General features: G+C 45.1%; 1 protein-coding gene across 1 annotated transcript in view; it reads right to left on the reverse strand.

The window, feature by feature from the left end:
* Positions 1–14,804, reverse strand: part of TUBGCP3 (tubulin gamma complex component 3) — a 58,655-nt gene extending 43,851 nt beyond the window's left edge. Inside the window, exons 1-2 of the mRNA XM_086482098.1 lie at positions 14,729–14,804; positions 1,254–1,361 (exon numbers count right to left, since the gene is read on the reverse strand). Of these exons, the coding sequence (XP_086338224.1) occupies positions 1,254–1,361; positions 14,729–14,804 (184 nt within the window). The remainder of the gene's footprint in view (positions 1–1,253; positions 1,362–14,728) is intronic.
* Positions 14,805–16,646: the final 1,842 nt, after the last annotated feature.

Below are 16,646 nucleotides of genomic sequence, written 5' to 3' on the forward strand. Positions count from 1 at the left end.
AAGGTAAAAAGATTTGAAGAAATCTTAATAATAAAAAAAATTGCTGTTCAATGCTAGAAATGTCAATCAGCATCAAAAGCCACTGCTAAGTACACTTTGTCACTTCCTGCATGGTAACTCCAAAATAAATGTAAAGTTAGAAGGATAGATCCAGTCACTTGTTACATGACCACTAACATCAGCCTACAAGCTGAAGTTGGGAAGAAGGAAGATGAGGAAGATGGCCCTCTTCAAAACTCCTGGCAACAGGCCCAAAGAAAATATGCTGTGCCATCTAGTACTAGCCAAAGTATGTAGAAAATCATCATGCAGAAGATGTAGAAATCATCATGTGTATTCTGTAGATTCCAGTGTTTTGGAGTTGCATCTAGAGAATTTCTGATGGGCTTATTTGCCTATCAGCAAGTCATAAAAGCTCTGTGTTAGCAAAAAATACACATGTACTTTAAAACAGTTACAACCACCGACTTCAGTCACCCTAGTTCAATCTCCCCGATTAAATATTCAAAGCTCAAATACGAAGCTTTAATCTAAGTAGCATAAGTAACTGTTTCTGGACATTCTACTGTAGAGTAGATAATCTGCTGAAAGCAGTATTCGGCTTTTCAAGAAGAATGCATCACGTCCCCATTGGATTCACACAGTGCAACACTTGACTTAGCGCAGCACAGAGCACAATGGAATCTAACTGCAACATGACTTACACTGTCATGGTCTAATGTTTTGGTTTTGAGAAGGTGACTGAAGAAAACTTGTAAAGAAACTGAAGGCAAGAAATATCAGGCAAGTCACATAAATGATTCCATCAATTCCCAGGATGATCATTCAGCAAGTTTCACACAGATGCTCACAAAGTTAACTCTGCCGAAGTGTAATATTTCTAATGTGCACATCACAAAAATACCAGTCTTCGTAAAGTCTGAGTATTATTAAAGTGAAAGGAGTGCAATATTAATTGTTCTTTGTTTTCATGGTGGCTAAGATACAAAGTAAATGGCCACAAGGGAAGTCTAAGCTGAGCATTCAGAAAAATCTGAGCCATACAATCTGAGCTATACAAATAGCTCTCAGGAATACTAACTAGGGAATTAATTAAATTTCCATCATGAGATTTTCAGGGTGTAAGCATTAATAACAGATTAGATAACTGTCTGTGAGGCAGACTGTCCCATTTTCAGAGCAATAAATTGATCAAACAACTTCTTGAAGAACTTCCACTCCTTTTTCTAAGAAAGAAACAAAGATGCACTTACGTTCTTTCTTGATTTTCTCTGCTACAAGAAATTCATCCCGTTCCACAGTGGGAGCAAAGTTGCTTCCAATAACTCTCACTGCATACTGAAACTGTTGGGCTGCATCAGCTGAAATAAAAACCAAAAAACCTCTCAGTTAAGCAGACTGTTAAAGTTCTATTGAAATAAATTTTTTAAAAATTAGACATGAGATTACATTTCTATGGCTGAATCCAGCGTAAATATACCTGGCTTAGATCAGATAACGTTATTCTATAATCCTTAGACACACTTCTAACCAGACGGCGGTAAAGTCCAGTTTACCCATGAGCATATCATCAATGCCATACTTCAAGCACGCTCATCTGTATATACTCTGCAAAATCCCTGCACTTAAATTTGTGAATAAGCCGTTCCTATTCCATCTCGACAGAAGGCCCACCCAGTTACCAGGGAGCTTTAGCACACTTCAAAGGAACAGGGTAATGGTCCACTGGAAGTAGAAATATTCTAAGCATTGAATCATCTCTTAAATTAACTAATATTTACAATTGATAAAAACCACCTGGGAGATACTAGGAGCCAATTACTGATTAAACACATTATAATCTCCAGAAATTTATGGAAAGGAGAAATTTGAAATCAGAATGTGCTACATTCTTTTTGAATGCTCATTTTTTACTCTCTTGTGACATCAATGCCACCCACTGGCCCTAATCTACTAGAATACAACTGTAGACCAGCAAACATTACCAGTTCACACAAAGCAGTACTTTACACAATCTGGGAAAAAGTCTGCTTAGACAGAATCATTAATATTTAACAGTATTTGACAATATTGGCCTACAAAAGGAGCAACGGTATCATTCTGCTTCCAGGGAAGAAGATGCCAATATCCAGACCACTGTAAGGTCACAAATCTGCGTGGCTTAAATGCTTCCCAGAAAGAATAGTTCTACTGTGAGACTAAGAAACCTTTCATTTCCAACAAGGACTTGAAAATGCAAGCATAAAATAATGTAATAGTTCTGCTATTGATAGCTTAAACTGAACTGATGAACCAGGTGGAAAGAGTTAAGTATGAGGAAGTGTTTCTGAGTAATTCTTAAGTATAATGCATGTCATTACAGAACAACTCAAGATTTCCAAAGGTATTCTGCAAGGTCAATTAAAGTCAAATACTGGCAGTAAGTTAACCCAAACAATAGTAAGAGTTTTGTCTTTTGTTAATTCCTCAACTGTGTACCTAGCAGCAGTTAAGCAAGAGCTAGGCTTTTCTAGTAATTCTTACATATTTTTGGCATGCTGTTATAGTGATAATATGGGCTACAAATTAAAAGCAAAACCAAAAAGAGTTCCAGGTCAAGAGTCTAGGATGAACTAAAGTCATGAGGAGGATCAAGGTTTGATACCAAAGTACTTTATCAGTTATGACATGTATCTAGATTACATAATAAACCTCCTCACTGACTATCCACTAAAAAGCAGGGGAGAATGTATCTCCAGTAAACTAGTTCAATACAAGTTAAATAAAAATAAATAAGCAATTAATACCCCCCACATAAATAGATGTCATCTTATAAAAAAACCCCAAACAACAAACACAGACACACACCCCCCAACTACTACAAAGCTAGAAGAACTTACCCCTACAGTTTCTCTTCACTCATTACACACATTACCCCTTTTTTCTAAGGAAAACTGCGTTCTGAAATTAACATCTATGTCCACCTGCACCACCCTATCCCTCAGGGATTATCCTTTAATTTTTTATTTTTATTTTAAGTACATTTGATAGAGCTCTCAGGGATATCAAGTTTAACAGGTTTCAGAGAAACTGGGGACTGGTAGGACAAACATCCAAACAACCCTCCCTGGGGCACAGATTGCAGTGAAAGCTCAGTGTTTAAGTAATCCCCCTCGTCTGCCTGCATAGAATTAGCAATGCCAGGTGCTGCCTCCTGCCCGGCCCACAGCCAGCAAGCATGAAGGAACAGAGACCTGGAGGATGAGGGAAGAGGCATTTCTGAAGATAGCTGCAGGGAATGGAAGTACAAGCTGGCAGTATTGCAGCTGAAGAATACAAGATAATAATTCTGCTATGTCTGGACAATTCATCATTATTCACTCAGCTGCTTCTGCTAACTTTTCAGTACATGCTACAACTTATACTGTGATTATCAGCAAGCTTAATGCTTGGAGAAAAGAAATAAAAATCAGAGCATTTTATTTATTTACACTGAACAATGCACAGTTTTTCCATATAAGCAATCCTGTATTTACTGTGTTTATGTATTTTCTAAAAATGCTTTAGTTTCTGAACAAAATGTTTCATAGCATTTAAATCTTTTAGAAACAGTGATATGTTTCCTCTCTGTTGTTCCCTGTGGTTTTGGGTGTTCGGTCTAAATTCAAGTGAGCCAAGATCCACACAATGAGAAATCAAGTGGGTTTACTGTCTTTAGTCACCTCATGAGATAATTACAAAATCCAGCAAAGATGTGTACTAAGTCTCTAGGGACACTCTGGAATTTCACTTCTCCAGGAGAATTGACTCAGAAAGACAGCTGTACATTGCCACAAGTTTGGGCAGGGGGTTTTCTTTTTTTTTTTTTAGTTGATGAGGTTGGAATATAGATTTTCCTCAAAATAATAGAAGAAAATCATAAACTTTGCCATTTGTGTTTTCCAATCTGCCTCTGACATTACAGCTTTTAAAAGACTACCTGTGCTTCTAGTTCTGTAGTACAAGGAATACTGATAGCAAGACTGAGAGACAAAGAAACAAATGTAAACGTTTCTGGACAGAAACCTTGAAGATTTGAATATAAGTCCTCAATCTATGTCCTCTCCAGGGAACTACTTGGTAGAGTACCATGGGATATAGCCCTGAAGGGAAAAGGGGCCCAAGAAAGCTGGTTAATATTCAAGGATCACCTCCTCCAAGCTCAGGAGCGATGCATCCCCACAAAGAGGAAGTCAGGCAAAAACGCCAGGAGGCCTGCGTGGATGAACACGGAGCTCCTGGACAAACTCAGACAAAAAAAAAAAAAAAAAGCTTGTGGGGGGTGGAAGCAAGGACAGGTGGCCTGGGAGGAATACAGAGAAAGTGCCCGAGAGCAGCCAGGGATCAGGTTAGGAAAGCCAAAGCCCTGATAGAATTAAACCTGGCCAGGGACATCAAGGGCAACAAGAAAAACTTCTATAGGTATGTTGGTGATAAAAGGAAGACTAGGGAAAGTACGGGCCCTTTCCGGAAGGAAACAGGACACCTGGTTACCTGGGATATGGAGAAGGATGAGGTACTCAACTTTTTTGCCTCAGTCTTCACCAGCAAGTGCTCCAGCCACACCACCCAAGTCACAGAAGGCAAAGGCAGGGACTGGCAGAATGAAGAACCGCCCACTGTAGGAAAAGATCAGGTTCAAAACTATCTAAGGAACCTGAAGGTGCACAAGTCCATAGGACCTGATGAGATGCATCCACAGGTCCTGAGGGAACTGGCAGATGAAGTGGCTAAGCCCCTATCCATCACATCTGAAAAGTTGTGGCAGTCTGGTGAAGTTCCCACCAACTGGAAATGGGGAAACATAACCCCCATTTTTAAAAAGTGGAAAAAGGAAGACCCGGGGAACTGCAGGCCAGTCAGTCTCACCTCTGTGCCCGGCACAGATCAGTGTCTTTTTCTCCCCTCACCCTGCAAACAGCTGCATCAATTTCACGCATCAGATACATTGAGCTTGCTGTTACATAACAGTCATGCTGCAATCACTTTTCTTGAAGAGGGCTGTACACGTACATAAACAGATAGCCATGTATTTTAAGCCCATCAGCTGTCATAATGGTTGTTCTCTGAGGATGTCAGCAATTAAATGCATCTATTGGTTATAAACTATATGAATCTTTATTTTACTGACAAATATCCGTATTAAGTTATGTTTAATCACTTTAGGTACTGAAGATATTTCACAGACTCATAAGAAATAATCTGCTGAAGAAACTCCCACAGCAGGGAGTTTTGTTTGTAAAAGAGAAGCCGGACTTGATATGAATAAAACATGAAAATCTGAATAAAATAGAATATAAACACAGTCTTGCTATGATGCTATGGAATTGTCAGTGCAAATCTGTATGTGTAAAGAGCAGATAATTTTGTTCCATATTGTTAGCAGGTTTAATAATCAGAATACTTTGGATGGAACTGTAGTCTTTCAACTAGAGATCTTTCTTGGACGCCTTGTTAGAGCAGTATGGAAAAAGACTATACTAAGTTTCTCTGCTTTAACTAGTGTTGATATGGTTGGTGTTGAAATAGAAGGTTATATTTAATTCTTAAAACTTCCCCATTACACAAGAAAACCCTGCTACTTACATTATTAATTGTATCTGTTATGGGTTTTATTAGATCATAGAATGGTTTGGGTTGGAAGGGACCTCAAAGACCATCTAGTTCCAACCCCCTGCCATGGGCAGGGACACCTTCCACTAGACCAGGTTGCTCAAAGCCCCATCCAGCCTGGCCTTGAACACTGCCAGGGAGGGGGCAGCCACAGCTGTCCTGGGCAACCTGTGCCAGTGTCTCACCACCCTCACAGTGAAGAACTTCCTAATACCTAGTCTACATCTACTCTCTTTCCATTTGAAACTGTTACCCCTCGTCCTATCCCTACACTCCCTGATCAAGAGTCCCTCCTCACCCTTCCTCCAGGCCCCCTTCCAGTACTGGAAGGCTGCTGTAAGGTCTCCCTGAAGCCTTCTCTTCTCCAGGCTGAACAACTCCAACTCTCTCAGCCTGTCCTCACAGGGGAGGTGCTCCAGCCCCCTGATCATCTTCGTGGCCCTCCTCTGGACCCACGTGAGCAGCTCCATGTCTTTCTTGCACTGGGGGCCCCAGAGCTGGATGCAGTACTGCAGGTGGGGTCTCACCAGAGCAGAGCAGAGGGGTAGAGTGACCTCCCTCGACCTGACGGCCACGCTTCTCTTGATGCGGCCCAGGATACAATTTGCCTTTTGGTCTGCGAGTGGACGTTGCCAGCTCATGTCCAGCTTTTCATCCACCAGTCCCCCCAAGTCCTTCTTGGCAGGGCTGCTCTCAATCCCTTCATCCCCCAGCCTGTATTGACACCGGGGGCTGCCCCGATCCAGGTGCAGGACCTTGCACATGGCCTTGTTGAATCTCATGAGGTTCACATGGGCCTACTTCTCAAGCTTGTCCAGGTCCCCATGGATGGCATCCCATCCCTCAGGTGTCAGCTGCACCACTTGGCTTGGTGTAGTCTGCAAACTCACTTAGGGTGCACTCAATACCACTGTCTGTATCATTGATGAAGATATTAAACAGCACTGGTCCCAATACAGACCCCTGAGGGACACTCCACCAGCCCCTGTCTTGCAGCCCATCCACTTGAGATGTGTGGGAAGAGAGGTTGCCAGTGAAGACTGAGGCAAAAATGTTGTTGAGTATCTCAGCCTTCTCCTCGTCCGTTGTTACCAGCTTGCCAGTCTCGCTCATCAGGGCGGTATGCTTTCTTTAACCTTCCTTTTCTGGTTGACATAACTGATTCTTTGCATCCCTTGCCAAGTCCAGCTGCAGCTGCACCTTGGCTTTCCTGACCCCATCCCTATACAACTGGGCAGCAGCCCTATACTCTTCCCAGGATACCTGTCCCCGCCTCCACTGCCTGTGCATTTCTTTCTTGCCCTTTAGTTTGACCAGCAGGTTTCAACTCAGCCATGCCAGTCTCTTGCCTTGCTTTCCTCATTTCTTACACCAGGGGACATAGAGCTCTTGTGCTCTGTGGAAAGCTTCCTTAAAGATCTGCCAGCTCTGTTCTGCACGCTTGTCCCTGAGGGCAATTCCCCAGTGGGTCCTATTGACTAACTCCTTGAAGAGCTGGAAGTTTGCTTTCCCAAAATTCAGGGTCCTGACTTTACTCTTTGCCTGACCCATATCCTTCAGGACTGTGAACTCCACCAGTGCGTGAACACTGTAGCCCAGGCTGCCTCCAATCTTGATGTCTCCAATTAGCTCACCTGCATCAGTGACCATCAGGTCCAGTATTGGCATCCCCTCTGGTAGGGCTGTCTATTATGCCACTTAAGAAGTTATCCTCGATGCACTCCAGGAGTCTCCTGGATTGCCTACAGCTTGCCAGGCTACTTTTCCAGCAGATGTCGGGGTGGTTGAAGTCCCCCAGCAGGACAAGAGCCTGTGAGCTTGAAGCCTCTTGTAGCTGGAGTAAGAAGACTTTGTCCATAGGCTCCCCTTAATTGAGTGGCCTGTAGTAGACCACAACTACAAGGTTCCCTTTGTTGCCCCAGTCTCTAATTCTTAACCATAAGCTTTCAACTGGCTCATGGCTATTTTTCAGAGACAGCTCTTCACTCTCTAACCATTTCTTGATGTAGAGGGCAATGTCTCTGTCCGTCCTTCCTCACTTGTTCCTTCTGAACAGCCTGTAGCCATCAATAGCCTCACTCCAGTCATTGGATTCATCCTACCAAGCTTCTGTCATGGCAACCAGGTCGTAGCTTTCTAGCAGCATGGTGGCTTCCAGCTCCTCCTGTTTATTGCCCATGCTGTGTACACCGGCGTAGAAGCACTTCAGCTGGGCTGCCGGCTGTGTCACCATCTTAGAGGAACACCTCTTAATTCCTTTGAGGGACTTCATTGGTGTTTCCCTGTTGGCTCTTATTACCTCAGGAGCCCCTGGCTCAACTCCATAAGACTTCAAGTGTGCTGCAGTGTACGCAGCACACCTCAGAGCGACAGGCCAAGTGCCCTCGCTAGCACCCCGTCCCTCTAATCATGGTGTCATAGCTTGTCACAGGTGAGCCTGATATTATCCCCATTCCGCTTCAAGTCTAGTTTAAAGCTCTGTCAATGAACCCTGCAAGCTTGTGAGCAATGATCCTCTTCCCCTTTTGAAAAAGGGTAAATCCTGTCTGATGCCAGAAAGCCTGGTGCTGTGTACACCATCCCATTATTGAAGAACCCAAAATTGTGGCAGTGACACCAGCCCCAGAGCCATGTATTAACAGACTGGGTCCACCTGTTTCTTCTAATGATGCCGGCCACAACTGGAAGGAGAGAGGAAAAAATAACCTGTGCTCCAGACTCCCTCACCAACCATCCCAAGGCCCCGAAATCTCTTTTTATTGCTCTCGGACTACGCGTTGCAGCTTCATCACCACCCACATGGAAGAGCAGTAATGGGTACTAGTCTGAGAGCCAAACCAAGCTAGGGAGTGTCCGAGTGATGTCCTTAACCTAGGCCCCAGGGAGGCAGCAGACTTCCCCAACAGATATGCCAGACAGACCTTTTGGATCCTCTGTTCCCTTCAGAAGGGAGTCTCCTACAACTCTATCCTGCCTTTTCTTCCTTGTGGAGATGGTCACGATACAGGGGGTAGGCCTTTCTGACCTTGGTGACACCTCTGGCATAGATGGACCATCATCCATATCATCCATTGACTGGCCTTCCACATCCAGAGCCTCACACCTGTTGTACAGAGGCACTGCGGCAGGGGTGCAAAGTGGGCAAGGAGGGGGTCCACCTGCCACCCTGAGCATGGGCTTGTCTCCATTCACCGCTTTCCTTTAAGCTGCTGCTTTCAGCCTGGCAGGGGGAGGACAGAGGATCCCCAAACTTTGAAGCGCAGCACAGGAAACATAACTATTCTTTAATTCTGTTAGTATTGCTGCCTCTTGTTGTATTGTCAGTAAACAGATTTATCTGAGGAATGTCCCACTGGACTATCAGCAGCTCGGTCACACAGTCTTCTCACATCTTTCCCTCACTGTGAATTTTTGCCTAACTTGTCAACTTGCATTTGCTTCCATTCTTAGCATAGGTAAAAGCCCCTCCATATCACCTTTTGAATGAACTCTGTGCTTTCCCCCCCACCATGAAATTTTAACAACTATTCCAATAGTTCAGAGCTCAAAAAAAAAAACCAACAAAAAAAAAACCCAAAACCACCACACAAACAGCAAAACCAAGCCTGCCACTGACATTACAGAGACTAAGTTAAAGCCATAGTATGAACTTCAGGTACCAAACTGCTCTCTGAAGACTGAAATACTACTTTCTAGAGCATGTCAATCTCCAGAAGCACTTTAGTACACAAAAATCTTTTTAGGATTCAAAGCCAAATAGATGTAGCTTGAATAATTACAGCAATGCCCTTTGATTCCATTGGAGGCACTAAGAATTCTTAAAACTGACAAGCCTGTATGGCAGGCTACAAAGTCTCTGACTAAGATTACAAAGAGGTTTGTGAAAGACAGCTAAGAACAAGAAGCTTTTTGTCAGAAGGATTAAATTCATTGTCCAAAGAGAGGCATGCAACCCTGAATAACTACTGGAGTACACAAATAAGGGGGAAAAAAAAAAAAAAATCATAGAAGTTACTGCACAGGCAGACAAGCTCTCTGCAAGATCAGGTATTAGTGTGAAAGCGAGGTGGATAGCCTGGATAAACACAGAAAGATTGATAATGCAAAACTAGTATGCTAGTTCTTAAGACACTGTGAGGACATGAGGAAGAAAGAGGTCAGCAATGGCTCCTACTGCAGAGTGCAGAGATCCCCAACTAACGGCTGTGGGTGACTGCAGACACACAGCACCATGGGAAGCTAGCTTTAAGCCTTTACGTGAGAACTGGCTAAAGCACAGGAGCAGAGAGATTCCAAACCTTAGTTCTACCAAAAAGAGTTGAGGTACATTTTTTTTTTTTAATTATTATTTTAAATCATGTTCTTCCATGTAACTCAACAGACCTTGTAATGAATTTCTCAGAGGTAGAGCTGTTCTCAAAAAAAAAAACCCAGTAACCAGGCCTATGCAGCTGACTGATTCTGGAAACAAAGCAAGCCATCTACTTAGCGGATGGTCTCAAAAAAAGGGGAAAGAGAGAGAGGATAGCTCCACCACTGGGAGCCTCTGCAGTCACATTCCATCATAGCACAAATTCACTTCAACATGAATCTTTAAGGTGGAGGCCTCCCAAGGCCATCACAGGCAGAAACGAAAGAATCGTTGATGGAGCCGGTGTCTGCTGGGTTTACAGAGTACTTCAGGCATGGGATTGCCAAATGTAGACACGGATGCAGAGTAAGACCACTCATCCCACATTAGCTGTAAGTGCACCATTATGATACAGACAGTGTAGAAACGGAATCCTTAAGCTCCTTCTGAAGCCATAGCTTCCTCACAAACATAATAAAATACAAGTGCTGAGAAGGAACATAGCCAAGTAGAACAAACATTCCGAAGTACAAACTGGGAGAACATACAGGCAGAAAGAACCATTAGATCTTCAAATCTCATCTCCTTTCTATTATTTACCTATTACATTTCACTCAATTACATCAGCGCTTTGTATTTTACTAGACCACTTATTCCAGGAAGGTATCAAAAGCTAAGATTTCAAGAAATTCACAGCAGGCTAACTACAAAAATCGTTAAAGATGGCTGTTTGTACCTAGCTTCAGCTTTTTGTTACTAATTTTTACTAGAAATTTCTCTAATAAATTTAAAGATCTCTTAAGTATCTAAGGTTTCTTTCCTAAACTCTGTAGAAGTTATTACTTATCAAAGACTAAACTTTTAATCCTTGTAAAGTTTTCTTCAAAAAAGAGAATGTGCATATACAAAGCAGCCTAACTTCATCAGTACACAAGGAGGGGAGAAGCTGCATGTAGATCACTAATCACACACAAATACCGTACTTCAAACCTACCCTGGGCTGAAAGGAAATCAGAGTTACAAGCCTGAAAAGCAATAAGATGCTAAATAACCTGTCTGGTTGTTTCCTTACTACCTAGGGATGCATGTATCTACCTCAACACAGAGGATGCTGGTACTAAAAAAATTCCCTATTGACTTTATTTGTTCCTTGGACATAAAAAACGGTGGGAACAACCACCACTTTCATGACTGAGATTTCTTTCAAAGACTTTTTGATTTATCAGTCTCTAAGTACTTGAAAACAATAGCTGAGCTGATAAACTAACACATGTACTACAGTTGACTGTTTCTAGAGAAGCCTTATGTTAGAAGGGTGAGCCTTCGGTGCTAGAGTCCCTCATAACACAGGAATAAAGAGCAGAGTACGGACTGGCTTCCCATCTGTCACATGCATAAAAATATGGGTAATGGTAAACGTGGCAGACAACCCATACCATTTTCTTTTTCAGTTGTTACTTCAAAGAAGTCCTCAGATAACCCACAAGTGATCAGATGTAGCAGGCAGCAGCTACCATGATTTTGGGCAAAATTTCCCCTTTCATTAGTCATACACACAAGGGATTTTAGTTAGATTAGTAGAACCCCAGTGTAAGGGAATAGGCCCAATATTTGTTTAAAAAATACAACAAAAATCAGAAATATTCTGCATGTTTTCACACGTACTGCTTGTAAATAAACTTATTATTCCAGTTAGAAGAGACATATATATACACACACATATACACACATACACACATACACACACAAACTATGGCTTCAAAAAGACTAGCTCCAAAGCTGGCAGAAGTGAGCCATCTTTCAAGACTCATACTTTGACTGATAAAAACAGAGGTTTGTTTCTATTCTCACACTCTGTTTTATTAAGTATCACAGAACTAGATAAGATACTCAATACCAAGAAACAAGCTTAGATTGAGTTTAGATTGCAGCCCCTTTCAAATCCAAGAACGGGTCATGAAGAAAACAGGATTAGACGACACAGAAATAATGTCCTAACAGAAGCCTCCACTACTCCAATAAACCAAGACAATCTCTTTTTCAAATTTTTTTTTTCTTTTTCTTTTTGGAAGCAGAACTTGCACAATAATTTGAGATTTCTGGTAGCAAAAACTTTGAAGTGGTCTTAAAATAAGAACATATTGTATCAGAAAAGAGTTTCCAACAGATGTTAAAAGCAGGAAACAGCTTTAAAAGCAGACCTATAATAGCACATTGTAGGCTGATGTGAAATACCCTTTAATATACAGTTAAACCAGTTGTTAAAAGAAATACATGGTTACATAAAAGCACAAGAGATATTAAACAATTTAGAAGCTACTGTTGATTTGGGGGAGATAGGGGAAGAGTAGAAACTTGCCACATCTTGATAAAATCTCACATCAGGAACTCCCGTCACCGAATTATTACAGACCGACAATTCTGGAAATGGGAAATTTATAGCACTGCAAAAGTCTTAAACATGCAGTGGAGACAGAATGGATTCTGGAAAAAAACAAAACATGACAATCAACAGCCGTTGATCATAGAATCACAGAATCATTTAGGTTGCAAAAGAGACCCTTAAGATCACTGAGTTCAATGGATCAACAGAATCTTTTCTGTGAAGGAGTCCCTACTCAACAGTTCCATGAAGCCAAAGAGATTTCAACTTCTTACCAACTCTTTACAGCTTCTCAGATGAATCACAGAAGGGTTTGGGTTGGAAGGGACCTCAAAGACCACCTAGTTCCAAGCCCCCTGCCATGGGAATGGACACCTCCCACCAGACCAGGTTGCTCAAAACCCCATCCAGCCTGGCCTTGAACACTGCCAGGGAGGGGGCAGCCACAGCTGCTCTGGGCAACCTGTGCCAGTGCCTCCCCACACTCATTGTAAAAAAAATTCTTCCTTATGTCCAATCTAAACCTACACTCTTCTGGTTTAAAACCATTGCCCCTTGCCTGTCACTTCAGGCCTTGGTAAATTCTGTCATTCTTCTAAATCTCCTTTAAGTACTGAAAGGCTGCTACAAGGTCTCCGCAGAGCCTTCTCTTCTCAGCCTTTCTTCATAGGAGAGGTGTTCCAGCCCTCTGACCATTTTCATGACCCTCCTCTGGATCTTCTCTACCAAGTCAATGTCCTTCTTGTACTGGGGACCCTAGAGCTGGACACAGAACTCCTGGGTCTCTTCAGAGCACAGGGGCAGAATCACCTCCCTCGACCTGCTGGCCATGCTTCTTTTGATGAAGCTCAGCATATGACTAGCTTTCTGGGCTGCAAGCACACATTGCCAGCTCATGTCCAATTTTTCATTGACCAGTATCCCCCAGTCCTTCTCGGCAGGGCTGCTCTCAATTCCTTCACCCCTGATTTTGGGGATTACCCTGACCCAGGTGCAGAACCTTGCACTTGGCTTTTTGAACTTCATGATGTTCACATGGGCCCACTCCTCAAGCCTGCCGGGGTCCCTCTGGATGGCATCCCTTCCCTCAAGCATATCAGCTGCACCACTCGACTTGGTGTCATCTGCAAACTTGCTGAGCGCATACGCAATCCCACTATGTCATTAATAAAGATATTAACCAGCATCAGTCCCAATACAGTCTCCTGAGGGACACCACTTGGTACTGATCTCCATTTCAACATTGAGATATTAACTACAACTCTTTGCACGTGGCCATCCAGCCAGCTCCTTTTCCACTGAATAGTTCATCCATCTTCTTTTCAATTTAGAAACAAGGATGGTGTGTAAGACCACAAGGTGCTGTCTCCAACAAATGGAAACATGAAGCTTGAGAGAGAAGTACATTTGCACCTTGTCACTCGTTTTCTAGACTTCTAAGATAGCAGTAATTCACATATAGGCCATGTTTTAGCCCATTGGAAACCAATTCTTGACAACAGGTCAATACTCAAAATTATGAGTTACTGTCACGGAAATACCGAAAGTCACTCCAGGTTACCTTGTCCTAAGAGAGTGGCACGGGGAGAAAAGAACAAGTAAGTCTTTTCAGCCACTACTCATAAGGAAGAAAGCCATCTCTCACACAAGAAAACAGATACAACAAAAGCTATGGCATGAATTTGTCTAGTGAGCAATGCTTATAAACACAGCAACTTAAAAAGGAGACTTAGCAGATGCACCTCTTCCTTTCCACCCTCCAACTCCTTGCTAAAAACAGTCTTTGCCGTGACTGCAACAGATAGAAACTTATGCAAACAGGCAAGAGATTCATTCCCTTGCTGGAGGATCACAGCAGCATCGAGATGCAGAGGACCTGTAGAGGACTTAGCGGATGCCAATGGCTCGACTTGAGCAGACACCGGAGGAAGGCGGAGATGCCTGGACGCGCACACGATCCACCTGGTGCCCCGCTCCCCACGAGAGGACAGCGCCGTTAGCGAGGCGCTCCGGGGGCGGAGGAGGACACGAAGAACGCCGCAAGCCCACCTCCCGCGGCTCCGGCTCACGGCACCGCGGCCATGCCCGGAGGCCCAGGGCGGATCGCCCGGGCTGCCAGCCCCCCCCACCTCACCGCGGCCACCAACGCGCTCCCCGCCGAGGGGGCGAGAAGGACGCCCTTGGCTGGAGGTCTGGCGGGACCGGTACCTCTCCACCCGGCGGAGGCACACACCCCCCCCCCCCCCCCCCCCCATCCCCAGCACCCCCTCGCCCCGCCGTGGCAGCCCTCCTCGCCCCCTCCTCATCGCTCCCGGGTTCCAACGGCTGTCGGAGGCGGGGGAGTGGCGGGAGAAAGCCGTTACCTTCGCTTTTGCCCAGGATGCGGCAGCAGAGGTTCTGCAGCAAAACGTTGGGGGATTTTTGGTCCGGAGTCGCCATCGCCGGCCGGGAGGCAGGAGGTGGTGTGGGGAAGGGGGGCGGGGAGAGGGGGGGGGGGGGGGGAAAGCGGGCGGCAGAGCCAGCGGCACGGCAGGAGGAAGGCAGGAGAGGAAGCGCCCCCCGCTCAGCAGCTCAAGGACCCGGCGACACGTCCCGTCCCGACCGCCGCCGCCCGTCGCCTAGGGCGCCATTTTAACAGAACCCGCCGAAAGCCGCAGCGGCGGCAGCCCAGCACCCACAATGCCCCTGCGCGCGGGGCGGCATCGGAGCGCGCCGCGCCGAACACGCTCCGCCGCGCCGCCGCCGCCCCCGCCCGCAGGTTCCGGGGCAGGCGCCGCACTCACCCCCCGCCGCCCGCCGCCCGCCGCCGCTTCAATTAGCGCCGCCACCGGGCCTGGCACACCGGGGACAGAGGGCGCGCAGGGCCCCAGGGAGGCCCGGGCGTGCTGAGGCACTGCGGCGGTGAGCAGGCCTAGGCCACCGCTTGTGAGGCCTGCGATGCGCGGCAGATCTGGCCAAAAACGTCCCCCGGATTCCCAAAAATGGAAATAGAAGATTCCCATTCTGCAACATCTTTCCATTTTGGGAAGTCGTCCTCTCACTCGTCCCTCAAAAACCCGGGGAGATGAGGCTCATTCATCTCTCCTCAGAGAGGAGGATGCTAGGCGCAGCTGCAGGCTGGCTGCACTTGCCTGTAGTTCACTGCCCAGGGGAGTCAAGGCACATCGGTGACTTTTCCACACAAAGTAGTTACAAATCAATTTCGATCTGGAAAAATGCGTGAAGACCCACGGCCCACACCTTCCCTGCACCGCTCGGCCTTGCGGCTGGGCAGCCCCGGTCCCCTGCGGAGATCTCGGGCTCCAGCCGGCTGGGCAGAACGGGGTGAGGGGGCAGCAGGCTTGTGGCTGGCCTGCGGTGCTCCCAGTGACCTGCTCCTCAGGCTGGTCACCCCCTAACACAGACACTGACCTTCCAGGATGCATGTCTTCCATTTCTTTTATTCAGTAAATTCATGCTGAGTCCAGCCCAAAATGCATAATTAGGGAATAACTATTCTCCCTGTGCTGCTGGAGCCCTCTCTAACCCACCTCTGCTCTGTCCCTTAAGAGGGGCTTTGAAACGCTGCAGTGGCCAGGTGGGCTTGGTGCACCACTGGCTGTAAACAAATACAGTCCTGCTCTGCAACACACTTCTTTCTGGCAGCCCCTGTTGGCTTTATTATCTCTGAGTAGCCACAATTTTGTGTGTATGCTTTCTACGGACACGTACATGCAGGCTTTTCATTATGGGAACATTGTAGTTGTAAATGATGGCTCATCACTAGCATCACTGGTAGAAACTAATCATGATGACAAGCCAAGAACTGAAACATATGGATGATGTATGGGGTTTTGTTACTTGGAATGTTGTAGTGGAACCATCACAGTCTTACCATTCATGTTATAACTCTTCAATTAGTGATACTTTCCTTAGATTCTTTTGAGAAGTAAGCTAGAACCCAAAATTAATGAAGTTATCATAACTTTATCCCATGTGAATAAGGGGGGTTGTAAGCTGCATCTCTGACAATTCCAAAGGAGTGACCTCTTTCTGTACCAAGCAGCAGAAGAACCTCTGTTCCGTTCTCCGTCTCCCAAAGCAAATGCAGTTATTGTCCTACAAAAAGCCAGTGAGTTGCTGCTGCTGACAGTCACTTCAGATTTAGATTCCATCATGAAAGGTGTTAATCTATCAAACAGCAAATATGGTTGCTCACATGGGAAAAAAGCCTTCGGCAATAACATCAGGAAGTGTCATTCATTTGCAAAATCTTTACTTTGCAAGGGAATCCAGTCACTC

The sequence above is a fragment of the Leptosomus discolor genome, chromosome 1 (genome assembly GCF_034619465.1).
Source record: "Leptosomus discolor isolate bLepDis1 chromosome 1, bLepDis1.hap2, whole genome shotgun sequence".
Taxonomy (NCBI): domain Eukaryota; kingdom Metazoa; phylum Chordata; class Aves; order Leptosomiformes; family Leptosomidae; genus Leptosomus; species Leptosomus discolor.